This window comes from Podarcis muralis, chromosome 8 (genome assembly GCF_964188315.1).
Source record: "Podarcis muralis chromosome 8, rPodMur119.hap1.1, whole genome shotgun sequence".
NCBI classification, from domain to species: Eukaryota; Metazoa; Chordata; class Lepidosauria; order Squamata; family Lacertidae; genus Podarcis; species Podarcis muralis.
The window spans coordinates 3,101,720-3,122,829 of record NC_135662.1 but is presented as its reverse complement, the minus strand read 5'-3'; the positions used below and the strand labels follow the sequence as shown (position 1 = coordinate 3,122,829).

Here is a 21,110-nt window from a genome sequence, read left to right as displayed (position 1 = left end):
TTACCATTTTTATTCTGCAATCTTCCAATGTAGGGATCTCTTCTGCTTCCACCTTTGAGCCAAGAGGATTCTCGCTGCCGTTGTGGCATACATTAATAAATTTACATCTTTTTTATTAATTTCTTCATCAAATAGCCCTAATAGAAATGCCTCTGGTTTTTTACTAAAGTTATATTTTAGTATTTTTAAAATTCATTGTCAATAATGTCCCAGAAGGCCTTAACCCTAGCACAGGACCACCACATGTGTAGAAAGTTCCCTTCCTTCATCTTGCATTTCCAACATAATTTGTCCTGGCACCTATACATTTTGGCCCGCTTTCTCCTCGAGAACTTAAAGAGAGCAGGCGGCATTGCGGTTATAGAGTGCCGGATTGGGACCCAGGAGTCCTGGGTTCAAATCCCCACTGGGCCGTGCTCTTGGGGCCAGTCACCAACTCTCAGCTCAGGCTACATCACAGGGTTGTAGGGGAAAGGGAGAACCTCGCAAGACTCCTCCGGAAGGGAGAGCCCGGTGGCGCCCACTCACTTCCTGTTGCGCACTTCCGTCAGCTCCATGAGGCGCTCCTGAGCCGCTCGCAGCTCGTCCAGCCGCTGCTGGTAGCGAGAGTCGCCGTTGTTGCTGTGCTCGAAGCCAGACACCTGGTTGGAGAGTTCGTTGGCGCGGTCGCGCAATTGCTGGATGGAGGAGTAGAGGTTCTCGTCGTCTTCTTCCTGCAACACACAGAGGAACTGATGTGGATGGCAAAGCCCTCAGCCCTAGAGGGAGGCGACTGCCTTGCCTTGCCGATTCCAAGGCGCCAGCTTGCATTTATCACAGGGGGTTGGACTATTATTAAGGTAAAGGTACCCCTGACCATTAGGTCCAGTCGTGACCGACTCTGGGGTTGCGGCGCTCATCTCGCTTTATTGGCCGAGGGAGGCGGCGTACAGCTTCCGGGTCATGTGGCCAGCATGACTAAGCCGCTTCTGGTGAACCAGAGCAGCGCACAGAAACGCCGTTTACCTTCCCACCAGAGGGGTACCTATTTATCTACTTGCACTTTGACGTGCTTTCGAACTGCTAGGTTGGCAGGAGCAGGGACCGAGCAACGGGAGCTCACCCTGTCGCGGGGATTCGAACCACCGACCTTCTGATCGGCAAGCCATAGGCTCTGTGGTTTAGACCACAGCGCCACCCGTGCACTTTGGATTATTATTAATATTATTATTATTATTATTTCATAAAACTTATAGACCACTTGATTGCGGAAAACCTCAGAGCGGTTTACAAAAGATAAAACAGGTTTTAAAAAGTTATTTATGTATTGTCACTACTGTGGCCCATGTTCTGTTAGCCCCAAAATGGAAAACGAGCGAGGTCCCGACTAAAGAAGATTGCAACCTAAACTGATGGAATATGTGCAGCTTGCGGACCTAACATATAGAATAAGAGAACAAGAAGAGCATATGTTTAAAGAAGATTGGAAAATGTTGACTGGATATATGGGGGGAAATTGTGTACACTTGAAAATGTCGGCAGCATTAAGATGAATTCAACAGCGTAAACAAGTTTTGATGGATGCAATAATGGATTACTGAATGGTTTAGTCTATATAAAATATGCAGGGATTTGTGATATGCAACATGTACCATGGAAAGAGAAGAAGGGAAGTCATGGACATTTTAAGGTTGTTTAAATGAATATTCTAAATTGTAAAACAGAAAATTTAATAAAAATTTTACACACAGCCCACCCCACAAAAGGTAAAACAGTAAAATCAAGGAAAAATTATGACACTTCTTAAATGCATTTTAGCTTGAAACCCTGAGAGAACTACAACCACAATTTGTCAGTAAACGCAGCTCTTTTCTCTAGGTATATTGATGCTAAGGTCAAAGCCAAGAGGGTCCACGCAGAATTACAGACTCTTGCTTTTAACCATGGGCAACTCATTGCACGGGGCCTTAGATGCCCATCTGGCAGTGGAGGGCAAAGCAGCCTATCAGATACCGCAAACATCTTGCTTACCTTGGCATTGACAATTTCAATGTGGATCAGCAAGGAAGCGAGTTCGAGGTCCTCGCTGTAGCTGTTCTTGAGGGGCACCGACCTGTAACCTGCAGGCAGAGACCACAGTTGAATGCAAGTGAAAGAGGAGCAATAAATTTGGCACCAGCTGGTCTGCAGGCGTTGCAGGAAGGAGGCGGACAAGACACCTTCCAACCGTCTTGGGGACTTCTCTCTGGATTTCTGTAGAGTTTACTCCTTAGCCTAGAGTTTCCCAAACTTGGGTTGTCCAGCTGTTTTTGGACTACAACTCCCATCACCAGGATGGGCGGTCAGGGATGATGGGAATTGTAGTCCCAAAACGGTTGGAGGCCTGAGTTTGGGGAACCCTGCCATAGCCTTTTCTCCTCTCATAACAACAACAACAACAATAATAATACTGTTAATATAAAAATATTGACTGCCAAGGAAGACCCACTGGGCCACTCCATCATTTCCACGGCACCCGTTGCCAATGGGACGGGGGCAGAGAATAGAAACAGAAATCACAGGATATTCCAACATTGGAAGAATGGTGGAGTAAGATGGTGGAATACGCTGAGTTAGCAAAGCTGACGGGGAAGATCCGGAATCAGCGCGACGGAAATGTTTCAAAAGGACTGGAGCAAATTTATATTACATATGAAAGAATATTGTAAACATCTGAAAACGTTTGTAGCTTTGAGTTGAAATGTTTTGTAATGACAACATAAGGAACTGATTTACATTTAACAAGGAGAAATATAAAAACAAAGAGAGAAGGTAAAAAAGTGGTTATAGAAATGCTAAGATTAAAGTAAATATATACGGAAGTCAGGAAGAGGGGAGGGGGGAGGTCGATGCTCTGGTGAGAGCGAGGTTTGAGTTTATTGATGTATGTGTGGATATTGTGATTACAAAAACTGAAAACGTAATAAAAATTATTATTTTATTTTTAAAAAAGGAGAATGTGTCCTGTTGGATCATGGGGGGAGAGAGCCATGAATCAGTGTGGGAAAGGAAGCGGTGTGTGTGTGTGTGTGTGTGTGTGTTTGTGGGGGGGGGGGGCAGAGATCCAGCCCATACCTGTTTTGAGGCCCTTGACAGGGAAGGTGGCTTGAGCCAAGAAGTTCGGGTCGCTGAACATGTCCTCCTCGTAGACCACAAAGCGCAGAAAGGCAAACTCGGGGTTGTTGATGTCAAAGACAAATTGCTTGAGGAGCCAAACCGCATTGAGGCCGTTGTCAGCTGGGAGCCGAGGAGGAGAAAATTAAAATGAATCAAGGAGATTGTGAGGAAGCCAAGACCCCTGAACCCCACCTGGAGTCCTGTGTCCAATTCTGGGCAACACAATGTAAAGAGGATATCGACAAGCTGGAAGGTGTGCAGAGGAGGGCGGCCAAGATGATAGAGGGTCTAGAAACAGTTGAAGGAGCTGTGTATGTTTAGCCTGCAAAAGAGGAGACTGAGACGAGACATGGATAGCCCTCTTCCAACAATATAGGATGGGATGTCATATGGAAAATGGAGCAAGCATGTTTTCTCCTGCTCCGGAGGGCAGGACTCGAACCCATGGCTTCAAGTTACAAGAAAGAAGATTCCGACTCAACATTAGGGAGAACTTTCTGATGGCAAGAGCCATTTGAGAGGGGAACAAACTCCCCTGGAAGGTAGCAGGCTTGGAGGTTTTTAACCTGAATTTGCTATAACCGTGAATGAATGGGTCGTTCAAACTGTCACAAACACAAATTGCTTACCCCACCTCTGGGAAACTAGGAACTATGCAAAGCCACAAAATGACTCAGAAGATACACATGCTATGATCAGGTGGGAGGGGGGAAAGCCCCCCCTGTCATGAGAGCAAACCGGCCAGGAGCTCTAGTTTTGCTTTGCGGGAAGAGAAAGGCCAGTAATCTGTTTGTCTCGTCTGTCTCTCAACCGCAGCCGAGGAGACAGGCCTTCTCACCTACGACATCCGTCTTGTTTTTGCTGTTGTCGAACTCGGAGCCACAGACCTCCACCTCCACAAAGGGGCAAACAATGCTGCGTCCGTTCTTGGGGAGGTGCCGGGCCCCCAGGATCTGTGGGGAGGAGAAGGGGGGCACTGAGCTAGGTGGAAAGGGTAAGATGTCAGAACATTAAGAGGGGCCCTGCTGGACCAGGCCAAAGGACCAGCATCCTGTTCTCATGTTGGCCAACCTGAAACCCGAGAGCTGGATCCGAGTGCGAGAGCCGCACTCTCCCCTCCTGTGGTTTCCAGCTAGTGGCATTCGGAAGCAAATGCAAATGCAAATGCTAATAATAATAATAATAATAATAGTAATAATAATAATAATAATTTATTATTTATACCCTGCCCATCTGGCTGGGTTTTCCCATCCACTCTGGGTGGCTTCCAACAGAATATTAAAATACAGTAATGCATCAAACATTAAAAGCATCCCTAAAGAGGGCTGCCTTCAGATGTCGTCTAAAAATCTGATAATTGTTGTTCTCTTTGGCATCTGGTGGGAAGGGGTTCCACAGGGCGGGTGCCACCACCAAGAAGGCCCTCTGCCTGGTTCCCTGTAACTTGGCTTCTCGCAGGAAGGGAACCGCCAGAAGGCCCTCGGTGCTGGACCTCAGTGTCTGGGCGGAACGATGGGGGTGGAGATGCTCCTTCAGGTATACTGGGCCAAGGCCATTTAGGGCTTTAAACGTCAGCACCAACAGTATGAATTGTGGTTGGAAATGTACTGGGAGCCAATGTAGGTCTTTCAAAACCGGTGTTATGTGGTCCCAGTAGCCACTCCCAGTCACCAGTCTAGCTGCCGCATTCTGGATTAGCTGTAGTTTCTGGGTCACCTTCAAAGGTAGCCCTACGCAGAGCGCATTGCAGTAGTCTAAGCAGGAGATAACCAGAGCATGCACCACTCTGGCAAGACAGTCTGCGGGCAGGGAGGGTCTCATCCTGCGTACCAGATGGAGCTGGTAGACAGCCACCCTGGACACAGAATTGACCTGTGCCTCCATGGACAGCTGTGAGTCCAAAATGACTCCCAGGCTGCGCACCTGGTCCTTCAGGGGCACAGTTATCCCATTCAGGACCAGGGAGTCCTCCACACCTGCCTGCCCCCTGTCCCCCAAAAACAGTGCAAAGGAAAAGGAACAGCTCAGTTTCCCCCACTGAAAAGCACCGGACGGGAGCTGGAGCTGGGCCGCCCCAGTCTCCCCCTCCTCCTCCTCTTCCTCCTCCTCTTCTCACTTGCCTGCAGTTGAACGGTGATTGGCTCCACGTGCTTCAGGCTGCTCTTGTCGAAGGGGTCAAAGAGCTCATCCCGCATGATGTCCGGCTGCAGCACGTATCCGCTGCGGCCCCCCAGCATGAAGAGCGACTGGTTCAGCTGCATAGGCTTGTCTGGAAGCAGAGAGAACAATTTAACCCCTGTGGTGCAAACAACAGTCAGCAGGCAGTGACTACAGTGGTACCTCGATACAAACGGGATCCGTTCTGGAGCCCCGTTCGCATCCTGAAGCGAACGTAACACGCGATTGTGCGTCTGCGCGGGTCACGTTTCGCCGCTTCTGCGCATGCACGTGATGTCATTCTGAGCGTCTGCGAATGCGGTGAAACCCAGAAGTAACGCGCTCCGTTACTTCCGGGTTGCCGCAGAGCGCAACCCGAAAATACTTAACTTGAAGCTACCGCATTTTTCGCTCTATAGGACGCACATAGGAGGGGGAGAACAGGGGGAAAAAAATCTCTCCCTCTCTGCACAGCGCCCCTTCAGCGAAGCAGTAGGAGAAACGGAGCCCCTTCCATTTCTCCTCTCGCTTTGCTGAAGGGGCGCTGCGCAGAGAGGGAAAACTGTGCAGCGCCTCTCCAGCGAAGCGAAGCCAGGAGAGCTTGCGGATAGCTGCCTGAAGCCCTCAGAGCGCAGCCTTTGAACCCTCCACAGAGCAGCGGGGTGATTTCATATATTTCATATTATATAATTTCCATTCTCCGTATACTTTTCGATTTGATTTGATGTTGTATAAATACTTGGTTTTTATTTTTTAATTGACATTTTCTTGCTACTGTTAAACTCTTGCTTTCTTTCTTTCTTCCTTTTCTTTCTTTTTTCTTTTTTTCTTTTTTTCTTTTTTGTGCTTAACTCTGTTGTACTTACCTTTATTGTATAATTGTACAATTATTAAAGAAAATAAAAATAAAATTTGGGGGTCGTCTTAAAACAAAAGAAAACTATAGTTGCTTCTTTTGTCCTTACACGCTTAACAATTGCCTATAACGTTAAACCTTAAGAGCTTCCAAGTTTTGGTGCCGTGTGGATAACAGCACATTTAACATCCGTACGTGCATTTGTCCTGTGCTTGGCAATTGTTTTGGGTTTTTTTCAAAAAAATTCATTGAGTTTTTCACAATTATAACAAATAAAACATAACAAAAAAGAAAAAGAAAAACAATAAAAAATACCATAGAAAAAACAATACAATACTAAAAAAAAAACTGAACCAAGACCACAACAATAAGAAAAAGTATTCTTAATCCGATATCCCTTAAAGACCCAGTTTTGTTTACATTGTTGATTGACTTCTTCAAATCCCTCCCTTCCGAATTTCATTGTATATGCATGTAACAGCTTTCCAATATCATTCTTAGACAAAATATTTCCAATTATTATCTATCTTATTCACTTTTCTTAGTGTTCTAGGTCCCATTTATTTAATTAAATCCCAGTTTATTCCTAGGCCTGTTTGGTACTTTCAAGTGACTTCTAATTATTTACATTACAATATTTATTCAAATCGTCCTTAAATTTCTTCCAATCTCCTTGATATTCCTCTTCTTTCTGGTGCTTGGCAATTGGTTTTTTAAAAATGTCAATAAATCTTGCAATGAAAGGGGAAAGGAAGAAATAGAGAGATCAAAAAATTGAGAAAGATGGAAAGAATTTGCTGAAATAACTAATTAAACTAGAATACAAAAAGGGAGGTGTGAGGAGGTCAATGAAACAAGCAAATGAAAGATAAAGATATGTAATATGGGATTAGTGTTTTCTTTTTGTTGTTGTATTGGTTTTTATGTACCTTTTTTTCTTTTTCTTTTTTGTGCGTGTTTTGTTGAATCTTTTTGATGTTTATTCTTTTTTCTTTTATTGTAATCCTTAAACTTTTAATAAATATTATTAAAAAAGAAAAGAAATAGAGAGATCAGCCACTGATCGCAGCTGCTGTAAGGAAGGGGGACCAACCTACCGGGGGTCTGGAAGTTGAGGGCCACCAGTTGGCTCCCGCAGATCCACATGGGCAGCGGGTCATAGTTGGAGGAGTCCAGCCGCTGCCCCTTGGGGTAGATGCGACTTAGCTGCCGGCGGTTGTACTGAAGGAACTTCTTGCCCTTCCCACGGTTGGCATACTTCTCCGCCTTGGTCTCCGGGAAGGAAGACATGTCCCTGTAACAGGCTTTTTCCGTGCCGATCTCTGGAAAGAGAGAACAGATTCCTCTGTCCAAGCGGGGTTTGGGAAACACTCTCTTTTGAAAGAAAACTACCGTATTTTTCGCCCTATAAGACGCACCAGACAATAAGACGCACCTAGTTTTTGGAAGAGGAAAACAAGAAAAAAATAATTCTGAATCCCAGGAGCCAGGACAGCAAGAGGGATCGCTGAACTGCGATCCCGCTGGCTGTCCTGGCTTATGGGATAGCCGCACACAGTCTCTCCTGGGCAGCGGGAGACTTCATCCCCTGCCCAGGAGAGGCTGCGCATGGCTAATAATAATAATAATAATAATTTATTATTTATACCCTGCCCACCTGGCTGGGTTTCCCCAGCCACTCTGGGCGGCTTCCAATAAAACACTAAAATACAATAACCTATTAAACATTAAAAGCTTCCCTAAACAGGGCTGCCTTCAGATGTCTTCTAAAAGTTTGGTAGTTATTTTTCTCTTTGACATCTGGTGGGAGGGCGTTCCACAGGGCGGGTGCCACTACCGAGAAGGCCCCGGTTCCCTGTAACTTGGCTCCTCGCAGCAAGGGAACCGACAGGAGGCCCTCGGCGCTGGACCTCAGTGTCTGGGCAGAACGATTGGGGTGGAGACGCTCCTTCAGATATACTGGACTGAGGCCATTTAGGGCTTTAAAGGTCAGCACCAACCCTTTGCATTGTGCTTGGAAAAGTAGATGGGCAGATAGCCTGAATATTACCTTAGATTCCTCCCTCGAATGAATGAATGAATGAATGACCAGATACTGGGGAGTTTCAAGCCAATTTTGGGCACCTGTTGGACTATTCTTGGCTCAAAGGCCAAGATGGTCTTGATGGGCACTCCGGCCCCAGGCTGGGAAGGAAGCTGGCACCCAGAGACAGGAGTTTGATGGGTCAAGAGGTTCCCCCGGGGCCTGTCTGCCCCCTCTTTGCTCTTCCACGTGGGACTGGATGGGAGGGGGAGAGGACTCACTCTCTTCGTCAAAAGGCACCGGGCGGCAGTAAACGACCAGTTCGGAGAGCTCGAGGGCAATCTTCTTCCTCCGCTCCATGATCTTCCCCTCCTGCATCTGCACAGGATACACAAAGGGCAGAAAAGGTCAGAGGAAACTCCACGGAGCATCTGTTCATTTTGATCCATCTATATGAATAATTACTTTTAAAAAAAAAATATATTGAAAATTTTATTTACAACATAACATAAGCCCCCCCACCTCCCAATACAGAAATACAATAAGCATAACATACAACAATACAAACAACCAAATAAAAGACTTCCTTTATCCTGTATCTGGCCTCCTTATTTTTGTGGATATTTAAGTTATAATTAGAAAAATCTTAATAATTCTTCATAAAGGAAACAGCTTATAAGAAGTAATTAAGAATAATTACCGTATTTTTCGCCCCATAGGGCGCAGCGGCCCGTAGGGCGCACCTAGTTTTTTGGGGGGGAAATAAAGAATTTTTTTTTTATTCCCCCCCCCCCCAGGTGCGGGGCTGGGGCGAGCTTCCCCCGACCCCAGCCCCCAGAACAGGCTGCTATCCACTAGCCGTGGGAGAGCTGCGCGAAGCTGGAAGCCTGGGGCGTGCTGAGCTCAGCACGCCCCAAGCTTCTGGGTGCAGGCAAGCTCTCCACTAACGCACCGATCCCCCTCGCTCTCCAGGCTTCAGTGAAAGCCTGCATTTGCCCCATAGGACGCACACACATTTCCCCTTCATTTTTGGAGGGCAAAAAGTGCGTCATATAGGGCGAAAAATACTGTACTTTTGTGAAATAGGGCGAGCCGGCTGACAACAGTACAACTGATCTATAACGTTTGGCGAAACTGGCACTATTATAAATGTCGCAAAACACCCATTCCGCATTTGTGGGGCAGCACCGACACTTTGAAATCTGTTGATATCAGGCATGCACCTTCGCTGCACAATTTTTGGCACCTGCTAAAAATTTTGTTGTTGTTGTTCACTGCAAAAAAGTGGTATTACAGAGAACCAGGCAGAAGGCCTTCTCGGTGGTGGCACCCTCCCATCAGATGTCAAGGAAATAAACAACTATCTGACTTTTAGAAGACATCTGAAGGCAGCCCTGCATAGGGAAGTTTTTAATGTTTGGGAGTTTTGTGTTTTAATATTTTGTTGGAAGCCACTCAGAGTGGCTGGGGAAACCCAGTCAGATGGGCAGCACATTATCATCATCATCATTATTATTATTATGGCCCCAACACAAGACTCTGGGAACTGTTCACTCATTGCAATCATTTAGCCCTGATTAGGAAAGTTTTTAATGGCTGATGTTTTAATGTACAGTATTTTTAACCTTCTGTTGGAAGCCGCCCAGAGTGGCTGGGGAACCCAGCCAAATGGGTGGGGTAGAAATAAATTATTATTATTATTATTATTATTATTATTATTATTATTACTACTACTACTCACTCTGGAAAGGTTTCCAAAGTGGCATGTGGATCAGCAAAAACCAACCCCCGCCAGGCTTACAATGTCTTCCGGCTTTCAAAGCCATGGCACAAAAGGAAAAAGAATTGGAGAGGGAAGAGGAAAACAAGTTCCTGGAAGACTCACCCTGGCATCTGCATTCTGCGTGGCCTCCCGTATCTTGGCCACCCAGTCGTTGAGCTCCTCCTGCGTGTCTGTCGCCACGTCCAGCGACTGGGATGGGTGGGTCATCTGCTGGGAATGGATGGTGAAGACAAATGGTTTGGAGCTCCTCCCGTCTTTGGAGATAACTACAAGGACATCAGAGGGGTTGGCTTTACTGGAAGAGGCTCTCAACGCAGGAATGCTCCGCGGAGGGGCACGCAGGGCAAGCGACAGTTCCTGCTCGCCCGTCGCAGGGGGGCCGGACCAGGTGGTCCCTTTCCAACGCTACAATTCCACGATTCTATGGAAGCCAGCCACTGAAGAAGATGCTGCCTGCATGGACAGGCACCCTCTTCGTTGCCCCGATAAACCCCACAAACCCCACCACAATTTCCTGTAACATTCCTACCGAGGCTCCCCAGTCCCAGTTCAGTTTGACTGGTACGCCTTCCAGTTTCCGAGCGAACGCAGCCAATTTGGCTTGCCGTTGAGATGGGCAAAGCCGGGCTCGTCCTGGGGAGATGGCGGAAGCTGAACAACCCAACCTGTAGGAATGATCGCTGGCTTGTGGAGCACACTCCCCCCCCCTTAGACAAAGCCACAGCTTTCTGAACATCATGCCCTCTGTCTAACCTTTGCTCTCTTAGTGGTCTGTCTGTGACCTTTGTCTCTTTTTCATACATTGTCCAAGGGGAAAATGACATGGTGGAAACAGGTGCCAACATAACCTTGTACCACCCCACGGTCTCAGGATTGGAAGATGTGTAAAGCTCACAGTCCAAAATGTATCTGACTGGTTTTGCATATTGTGCTAATAAAAAGAGCCTCAGCAGAGCTGGCCGGCAGCTTGCTTGTGCACAGCTCACCTGCATTACCAACTCCTGCCTCATGTCCATAGCTGTCAACTTTTCCCTTTTCTTGCAAGGAATCCTATTCGGAATAAGGGAATTTCCCTTATAAAAAGGGAAACGTTGGCAGCTATGCTCATGTCCTTCACTTCACCAACCTCCACATTTGCTCCAGGATCTCCAAATAGCAGCTTCCAAACGCAACTGGGAGCGAGGGAACAGGTGTTTGCCCTCATCTGCTCCTAGCAGATTAATTTCTCAAGCAATCCTTTTGCATGTTTAAATTCTCTTCACTAATAACCTCAGGGCCTTATTCCTTTGGCAAACTGCTTTGAGGTTTTCTAAAATCAAGTGGGAGGCAAATTTTATAAAATGCAGGTAAAAGGTTAAGGTAAAGCACCCCTGGGCAGTTAAAAGGTAAAGGTAAAGGGACCCTTGACCATTAGGTCCAGTTGTGGCTGACTTTGGGGTTGTGGCGCTCATCTTGCTTTATTGGCTGAGGGAGCTGGCATACAGCTTCCGGGTCATGTGGCCAGCATGACTAAGCCGCTTCTGGCGAACCAGAGCAGTGCACGGAAATGCCGTTTACCTTCCCGCTGGAGTGGTACCTATTTATCTACTTGCACTTTGATGTGCTTTTGAACTTCTAGGTTGGCAGGAGCAGGGACCAAGCAACGGGAGCTCACCCTGTCGTGGGGATTCAAACCACCGACCTTCTAAGCGGCAAGTCCTAGGCCCCTTGTTTAACCCACAGTGCCACCCGCGTCCCCCTCCTGGACGGTTACATCCAGTCAAATGTGACTATGGGGTTGCAGCGCTCATCTCGCTTTCAGGCCGAGGGAGGCGGCGTTTGTCCACAGACAGCTTTCTGGGTCATGTGGCCAGCATAACTGAACCGCTTCTAGCGCAACGGAACACCATGACAGAAACCAGAGCGCACAGAAACGCTGTTTACCTTCCTGCTGCTATTTATCTACTTGCGCTGGTGTGCTTCAAACTGCTAAGTTGGCAGGAGCTGGGACAGAGCAACGGGAGCTCACCCCGTCACGGGGATTCGAACCACCGACCTTCTGATCGGCAAGCCCAAGAGGCTCGGTGGTTTAGACCAGAGTGTCACCACAAACAAGTAGCGCTATGATTCACGCCCAGGGAAGGTTGTATTCCAGGATACTGTCTTGTTTGGATTCAAATTGTCCTTCTCCCACAGGGAGGGGGTGCATTGATAACCCCTCCTTTTTCCAGCAACTGCTTCTTCAGACACTTACCTACATGGCAGGAAGGGACATCAACGAAACCTTTCAGGAAGTTGCCCAGAGGGCTGTTCTCCACGGACTGAACAAGAGAAAAAGAGAGAGGGGAGAAATCAGGATTTCATTTATTTCTCTTGTTTTGAAATGGGTGGCGGTTAACCAACAAAAGACAGGGGGTCTGCAATACCTCGAGGTCTCAGTCCCTACCTTTCTCTTGCTACGCTCCCCAAAGTAACACATAAATGAACCACATTCATTTCACTTTTAACCACCTGTCCCCACAATCAATGGGCATTGTACAAACACAGGCTGCAGACCTCAATTGATCCATCAGTTCAATTGATCAGAGCTCTAGCTGAAGATTCTAGCAGCGTAACGGTGGATCAAGAAACTCATTAGCCTCGCATCTTAAACAGGGGGCTAGGAGCCGTTGAGAAGTCTCATACTCCACGAAACCAGCCGCAATTTTAAGGTGTGTCAGATTATCCCCGCTTTCAATTTCCCCAAATAAGGGGTGCTCAAAAGTTGCAACATGGCCTGGGAATTCAAAAGATATTTTGGTTAAGTTTATGTAATTTATTTTTGCTTGGTAAATAAAACATGTGTAAAATTGCAAAAACATATTTTTAAGACCCCCGCGGCTGAAGAAATTTGCAAAAATTAGGTTTCATCCCCTAAAATGGCACAATTTACTGTCACGTGGGGTTCTCCCCATTCAAGTGGCCCCCTCCCATCAATGAGATGCAGGCACGGCTGGGATGCCCCCTATAGAACGCAAGCGGCTTCATTACACCGATCCTGGTCCAACTGCACTGGCTACCAATTAGTTTCAGGGCCCAATTTAAAGTGCTGGTTTTGACCTTTAAAGCCTTGAACGGCTCAGGACCGCAATAGCTCAAGGACTGCCTCTTTCCATATGAACCTACCCGGACCCTGAGATCATCTTCTGAGTCCCTAATTCGTGTGCCTCCTCCTCGAGAGGTCCGGAGGGTGGCAACACGAGAACGGGGCCTTCTCTGCAGTGGCTCCCCATCTGTGGAATGCTCTCCCCAGGGAAGTTTGTCTGGCACCTTCATTATACACCTTTAGGCACCAGGCAAAACATTCCTTTTTAACCAGGCCTTTGGTTGATCTGTTTCACATCCTATACGCTTTTAGAATGGGGCTCTTTTGGGGTTTTTTATTGGGGTTTTTTTTAGTTTGATTTTATATGTTGTGGTCCTGTTTGTGAACAGCCCTGAGACCTCCAAGTACATTGCAGTGTATAAACTGAATAAATAATAATAATAATAATCTGGGAGTGGGTCTGTGCAGATGGGAACTGGGGGAGCTCAGGAGGAAAGAAGGAAGGAAGGAAGGAAGGAAGGAAGGAAGGAAGGAAGGAAGGAAGGGAAAGAGGGAGGGAGGGAGGGAGGAAGGAAGGAAGGAAGGAAGCAGAAGTGTTTGGATTTGATATCCCGCTTTATCACTACCCGCAGGCGTCTCAGAGCGGCCAACATTCTCCTTTCCCTTCCTCCCCCACAACAAACACTCTGTGAGGTGAGTGGGGCTGAGAGACTTCAGAGAAGTGTGAGTAGCCCAAGGTCACCCAGCAGCTGCAGGTGGAGGAGCGGAGACGCGAACCCGGTTCCCCAGATTACGAGACTACCGCTATTAACCACTACACCACACTGGGAGGGAGGGAGGGAGGGAGGAAACAGGTGTCTCCCTCTCAGTACCAGTAGGAGGGCGTCAAAAATGGCAGCAGAGAAAGGGTTCATTCAGGGGGGCCCAAACTCACGGCTTCATCCTGCTCCGGCACAGAGGTGTTCATGATCTCCTCCACGTAGTTGGCGGGGAACCAGAGCTGCTTCTTGCCGCCGTAGTCTCCTCGCCACCTAGAGAGGGTAACAGGAACAAGGCAAGCAGACTGACTTGGGGGGCACTGGGGGGCCGGCGAGGGGAGAGCCGGGGAGATGGGGAAACAGAAAGAGAGCGGTTAAGAAAGACACCATCACACTCACACACACACACAGAGAGAGACACATCCGTCTTGTCAACACCGTGCAGAAAAAGTGTGCCAGAAAAAGCAGGGGAGACAGGAAAGGGGAGATTTCTCTCTCCTTTCCCTGCCTCCTCTTACACGAGGTTGGAGGAGATTCCGTGATGGGATCCCACAGCCGGGAATGAGGGAGCAGCATAAAATCATAGAATTGTAGAGTTGGAAGGGGCTTTGAGGGTCATTAGCAAAAGTTCCAGCACTTCTTTTTCTAGAAAAAAAGCCCTGAACTACAGGACTCACCATCCTCCATCTTGCTTGTCAACGTTGTGAATAATGGCTTGTTTGCAAAACGACAGTTCGTCTTCCCGCTGGGCTTTGTAGTCATACAAGGCCTTCACTGTGCACTAAGATGAAGACAAGAGAGGGATGAGGTGAAATAGTGAAATCAGTAGAATGGAAATTAAAAGAAACTTGATTGGATGTTAAATGACAATAGGAATTAAAATGTAGAATACAATCAAGGTAACTTATTGTATCTGTAAATGAACATAGACAAACCACAAGACGTGTATATACAGAAATATTTATTTGCTTTCGTAGATTTTCACGGGTATAGGAATGCAGGTTTTGGTGTCCTCGGGTGTCTTCCCGTGTAAAAGTTGGGGTGTCTAGGCGACGTTTCGACGAGGTCTCACTCGTCATCTTCAGGCTGGTGCTTTCGGCTTCTTGTTACTGGAACAGAGCAGGATCTCAGTGTTTGAGTTCCTATAAATACTGTTGAGGAGGTGTGGTGTATAGCCTCCAATGTTCTGGGCCGAGAGGAAGTTCCCAGGCTAGTGTGCCTTTTCTTCTTTTGTTCCTTAATTGCTTGAGGGATATCTTGAGTGATTTCTTGAGTGATATCCTGAGTACCACTTAGGTGGGTCATTAGGTGTGGATTAGTTGCTAAAGCCTTTGTGTCTTGACCTCTTGAACTTTGTGAAGAGTTTTTCTGAGAAGATGGCTGTACTGCAATTAGTTGTGCTCTGGCTTGGCTTCGTGTATAGGGGCGAGCTGTGGTTTTGTGGCCTGTGCCAGCCAGATCTGTGTAGGGATTGCAGGGGGGTGCAGCATCCGGAGGTGCCACCATGGTTTGGCTACTGGATGGTGTCTGTAATTTATCTGTGGAGAGGGTCTGGGTTTGGGTCTGGTGTGGTTGATTGGTGATGGCGTTCTGTGTGCCTCTGGATCTGGTGTCAGTTTTTGTGGGGAGGGCTAATTTCCAGATGTCTGGCAAGCGGGATGTGTCGTCACGCTTGTTCATGTTGTGAGGGTGTTTCTCTATCTCTATCACCAATCAACCACACCAGACCCAAACCCAGACCCTCTCCACAGATAAATTACAGACACCATCCAGTAGCCAAACCATGGTGGCACCTCCGGATGCTGCACCCCCCTGCAATCCCTACACAGATCTGGCTGGCACAGGCCACAAAACCACAGCTCGCCCCTATACACGAAGCCAAGCCAGAGCACAACTAATTGCAGTACAGCCATCTTCTCAGAAAAACTCTTCACAAAGTTCAAGAGGTCAAGACACAAAGGCTTTAGCAACTAATCCACACCTAATGACCCACCTAAGTGGTACTCAGGATATCACTCAAGAAATCACTCAAGATATCCCTCAAGCAATTAAGGAACAAAAGAAGAAAAGGCACACTAGCCTGGGAACTTCCTCTCGGCCCAGAACATTGGAGGCTATACACCACACCTCCTCAACAGTATTTATAGGAACTCAAACACTGAGATCCTGCTCTGTTCCAGTAACAAGAAGCCGAAAGCACCAGCCTGAAGATGACGAGTGAGACCTCGTCGAAACGTCGCCTAGACACCCCAACTTTTACACGGGAAGACACCCGAGGACACCAAAACCTGCAAATATTTATTTGTATATAGACACTGTACGGATAAAGTTGAAAGAAGAACAACAATATACAAAATCGATAAAGACAATGCGAAAAACTTAGAGACAACATAAAAAAGCCAGAAGAAGGAAGGAGGGAAATCAACTCTTAGGAGTAAATGTAAATGTAAAGTAATGTGTGTATGTATAGTAAAGGTAAAGGTAAAGGGACCCCTGACCATTAGGTCCAGTCATGGCCGACTCTGGGGTTGCGGCGCTCATCTCGCTTTACTGGCCAAGGGAGCCGGCGTACAGCTTCCGGGTCATGTGGCCAGCAGGACTAAGCCGCTTCTGGTGAACCAGAGCAGCGCACAGAAATGCTATTTACCTTCCCGCTGGAGCGGTACCTATTGATCTACTTGCACTTTGACGTGCTTTCGAACTGCTAGGTTGGCAGGAGCAGGGACCGAGCAATGGGAGGTCACCCCGTCGTGGGGATTCGAACCGCCGACCTTCTGATTGGCAAGCCCTAGGCTCTGTGTTTTAGACCACAGCGCCACCCGCGTCCCTAATTTCATAAGTAGGTGGATCTTTACTGCGGTGGTTTTAGTTATGCCCTGTGGCGGAAACAAGTTAACTTAACTAATAGCAAAAATAGCAAGTAAAATGTTATATGTGTGCTTTAGATGAGATTTTAGTTTTATGACTGCAGAGCAAAGCTTGCAAACATGTTGTTTGGAATTGGTGAGTTTCCCTCTGCCCACCCTCTAATTTATCAGCCACAAATAATTTCGTGTTGCCCAAAGTATACTTTGTGACTGCCCTAACGCTTGTCCAATCCAGGATTATTATTCCACCGAGGCCATGAGGACTAGAGAGTTGTGAGAATAAATACTCTGTGCCAACAGAAAAATCCAGGTCGAAAGCTGCAAAAACTGCTGAGAAATGTGTCTTCTCGGTTCAGGAAATACCGGGTACGGCTTTTTCATTTTAACTGATTTTACGTGCAGCCTCCTTCTGTGTTTCCCTAATTATTATTATTATTATTATATTATTATTTCAATAGAAACTCAAATCCAAAACTTTTATGGGGATGAAAACGTCAAGTCTTCACCAAGGCCAGCTATCCAGACGGGTCCTACGTGGGCCAGAAAAAGCCAGGGAAGTCCCCAAATTTGTTTCTGGTTGTGAGGATGCAAAGAAGGGACATGGAGATATTCAGAATTAGAAACAAGCGAAGAGCAGAGATCATCTTCTTCCTCACTTACTCTGGCTGTGGGCATCTTGTTGGCTTCCACGTAGAAGTGGGGGGTCCGCACCTCGTACAGCGCTCCGTAGTCCAACTCCTGCAGGGAAGAGGAGGCGCATTGTCACAGTCAGCACTGAATCACAGAATTGTGGAGTTGGAAGAGACCCAAACAGTTATCTGGTCCAACTCCTCTCTGCTCCCATCTGGCAGCTGCCTTGGCTCCCCCCCTCACATTGAGAAGTCACCAAAAGCCCCAGAAATTTCCATCAGGGCAGTCAGGCAGAAGGGAGCCTCTTTGCCTCTGAAGGCACCCGGCGGCTGGGCACGGAGAACTTCTCCCGGGGGTGTCCTACCTGAGAAAACCCCAGTTGCTGCATGGAAGGAAAACTCAGGAAATTTGGCTCACTCCCCCTCCTGCCCACCCTGAATATTTCCCGGGTTTTGGGGTGACAGCAGAAGAAAACAAGAGGGGCATGAAATAAAAAAATTAAGATTATATATATATTCATAAATGTACCAACCAAGCATGTACAGTGGTACCTCGGGTTAAATACGCTTCAGGTTACATACACTTCAGGTTACAGACTCTGCTAACCCAGAAATAGTGCTTCAGGTTAAGAACTTTGCTTCAGGATAAGAACAGAAATTGTGCTCCGGCGGCGTGGCGGCAGCAGGAGGCCCCATTAGCTAAAGTGGTGCTTCAGGTTAAGAAGTTTCAGGTTAAGAACAGACCTCCGGAACGAATTAAGTACTTAACCCGAGGTACCACTGTACATGGATATATAAATCACGTGTCTGAAACCCCACAGAAAAAGTCCTGAAACCATTATGTCCCTCCCAAATTGACCTCAAATATTTCTCTGCAAGGACGAAGGAAAATGGAAAGCCTCCCCATTGTAATTTCCTTCACAAATCCTGTCTTAAGGGTATGTCTGTGTATGAATAGGGTGAGCCTGTGACCTGGCTCAGGAACTAAGTTCATTTTGTAATGAACTATCATTACAAAAGACTGGCCAGGCTCCCCAGGGTATCCAATCAAGTGACCATTAACAGATAACCTGCCGGACAGGAGATAAACAACGCACTCAGATTTCTGTTGTAGACCGCCCTTTCTGTGATGTAGGTATGATATATCTGGGGAGGGGGTGGTCTTGGGCTACACCTCTTCCGTGATGTAGGTATGAAGTTTCTGGGGGTGGTCTTGGAGTGCAGGGCGGGCAATTTAAAATGTCTATATAAGGGCATGCACACCTTTGTTCTGGGTCCTCCTCCTTCTCCTGCGAGTGAGGGGAGACCCTGTTGCAACAGATCAATAAAGATCAGGCTTACTAGCTGCTTTGCTTCTCAATATTCTCTGCTTGGCCTCTGCTATTTTCTCTGACCGATGGAGAACCTACAAAGGACTCTATATGGGCTCTTGTGTTCCCCATAAGGGAATAAGGGCAGATTTTTGTTTATCACAAGCAAATCTTCCCCGTGTGGAAATGTGAGAAGCCCTTAGACATTGGACCATTGAGATCTGCTAGTCCCCCAAGAGGCTCCATTAAGGGGATTTCTAGATCTTCTAAAGCACCTTTTGCCCCCAACCGGGCGCCTTTCCTGTGTATTGGACTACAACTCCCAAGGGCTGATGGGAGTTGTAGTCCAAAACACCTGAAAGGCGCCCGGTTGGGGTTGACGGCGGCCTTAGAGGTTGCCAGCCAGCACAGCGCCCCCTCACCGCCGTGCCCATCTTCTCCAGCGTCTCCTCGTTGATCGGGTAGCGCAGCTTCATCTTGCGGTACAGCGGGTGCTTCTCGTAGTAGCTGACCAGGTCGAGGAGGCTCTCGAACTCCGCCGAGCTGCCCAGCATGAAAAGACGACCCTCCTGCTGGATCCGGCAGTGCTTGATCTTGCCTTCCGCCCTGCAGTTAGAGGAGCCCCCAAAAAACAGAGGTGTTGGGATGGTTCCACAACCCACAAAACTCAGGATGGGGAGCAGCAGGTTTCAAATGCAGAGGAATGCATGTGAGCATCAAAATACAGGTAAAAGGTAAAGGGACCCCTGACCATTAGGTCCAGTCGTGGCTGACTATAGGGTTGCGGCGCTCATCTCGCTTCCACAACCCACGAAGGCAGCCCTGTTTAGGGAAGCTTTTAATGTTTGATGCATTACTGTATTTTAATATTGTGTTGGAAGCTGCCCCGAGTGGCTGGGGTATAAATAAATTATTTATTATTATTATTATTATTATTATTATTATTATTATTATTATTATTATTATTATAGATCATCACTCCCTGAACTTCAGAGCATGGGAAGTCACTCAAAAGATATGTAATTTGGCACTGAGTATTCGGCTTTTTTGATTGTATGATAATTTGGAATGTTTTATAATGTGGTTTTTATTAGATTGTTAAAATGGAAAATATTATTATTATTATTATTATTATTTATTTGTACCCCGCCCATCTGGCTGCATTTCCCCAGCCACTCTGGGCGGCTTCCATAGAAACCAAAAATACACTAAAATATCACACATTAAAAACTTCTCTGAACAGGGCTGCCTTCACTTGTCTTCTGAATGTCAGGTAGTTGTTTATCGCTTTGACATCTGATGGGAGGGCGTTCCACAGGGCGGGTGCCACCACCGAGAAGGCCCTCTGCCTGGTTCCCTGTAGCTTAGCTTCTCGCAATGAGGGAACCGCCAGAAGGCCCTCGGCACTGGACCTCAGCGTCCGGGCAGAACTATGGGGGTGGAGATTCTCCTTCAGATATACTGGACCAAGGCCGTTTAGGGCTTTAAAGGTCAGCACCAACACTTTGAATTGTGCTCGGAAATATCATTTATTTATTTATTTTTTAAAGAGTAAACGCAATCTTCAAAGCCAGGAGATAATCAAGCTTATTTCACAGTACAGTACCCCTTTCCCTGACACTTTTTAGCCTCAGTAGCTCCCAGACCCAAAACGTAACACCATGCACATGTTGAGACACACATGCGCGCACTTTCTCCTGAGGGTTTCCGGGCGTGTGTCCCCCCCCCCCTCGCTGCATCCAGGGGATGGAGGAGAGGCTCACCGGAAGGAGATGGCGTAGGAGTTGGGCTCGCCGCGCTTGCGCACCAGGAAGGCTCCATCTCGCGGGACTCTCATCAGCATGTGTTCCGCCTGCAGGCGGGTGAGGTTGGCGTGGTACCACCTGGCAGGGACAGAAGACTCCATCAGTACAGCCTCCACCAGGTGTGCGCATGATCGGTTGCTATGGGAGCCAGGTGAAGCAAGGGGGCTGCGAGGCAGTCCTGACCTGGGTCCCCCCCTTTCAGAACACCCCCAAATTTAAAAGGGGAGGAACCCAAGTACAGATTTTCACTCGTTTTTAATCTTCACACCGCTTTATCTTTTTCAGAAAATATTTTTTAGGGGGGTCTGTAAGCCGAGATGTATGGAGCCTGGGTATCACTACACCAGGGGTCAGCAAACCTTTTCAGCAGGGGGCCGGTCCACTGTCCCTCAGACCTTGTGGGGGGCCGGACTATATTATTTGGAGGGGAAATGAAAGAATTCCTATGCCCCACAAAAATCCCAGAGATGCATTTTAAATAAAAGGACACATTCTACTCATGTAAAAACACGCTAATTCCCGGAACGTCCGTGGGCCGTATTTAGAAGGCGATTGGGCCGGATCCAGCCCTGGGGCTTAGCTTGCCTACCCATGCACTACACAGTGGTGCAAGCAATGCTCTCTGCACATGCTCAGAGGCACCGTTGGCCCATCTAGCTCAGTTCTGCCAACACAGGTTGGCAGCAGAATTTCTCTAGAATTTCAGGCAGATGGCAGCAGGGA

General features: G+C 47.4%; 1 protein-coding gene across 1 annotated transcript in view; it reads right to left on the bottom strand.

Annotated features, from left to right (window-relative positions):
• Positions 1-21,110, bottom strand: part of LOC114600186 (1-phosphatidylinositol 4,5-bisphosphate phosphodiesterase gamma-1-like) — a 75,117-nt gene that overhangs the window by 1,272 nt on the left and 52,735 nt on the right. The window contains exons 17-30 of the mRNA XM_028736024.2: positions 20,346-20,465; positions 19,005-19,188; positions 17,304-17,381; positions 14,454-14,557; positions 13,953-14,049; positions 12,188-12,254; positions 10,057-10,220; positions 8,453-8,549; positions 7,246-7,470; positions 5,256-5,404; positions 3,974-4,088; positions 3,094-3,255; positions 2,011-2,099; positions 529-713 (exon numbers count right to left, since the gene is read on the bottom strand). Of these exons, the coding sequence (XP_028591857.2) occupies positions 529-713; positions 2,011-2,099; positions 3,094-3,255; positions 3,974-4,088; positions 5,256-5,404; positions 7,246-7,470; positions 8,453-8,549; positions 10,057-10,220; positions 12,188-12,254; positions 13,953-14,049; positions 14,454-14,557; positions 17,304-17,381; positions 19,005-19,188; positions 20,346-20,465 (1,836 nt within the window). The remainder of the gene's footprint in view (positions 1-528; positions 714-2,010; positions 2,100-3,093; positions 3,256-3,973; positions 4,089-5,255; positions 5,405-7,245; positions 7,471-8,452; positions 8,550-10,056; positions 10,221-12,187; positions 12,255-13,952; positions 14,050-14,453; positions 14,558-17,303; positions 17,382-19,004; positions 19,189-20,345; positions 20,466-21,110) is intronic.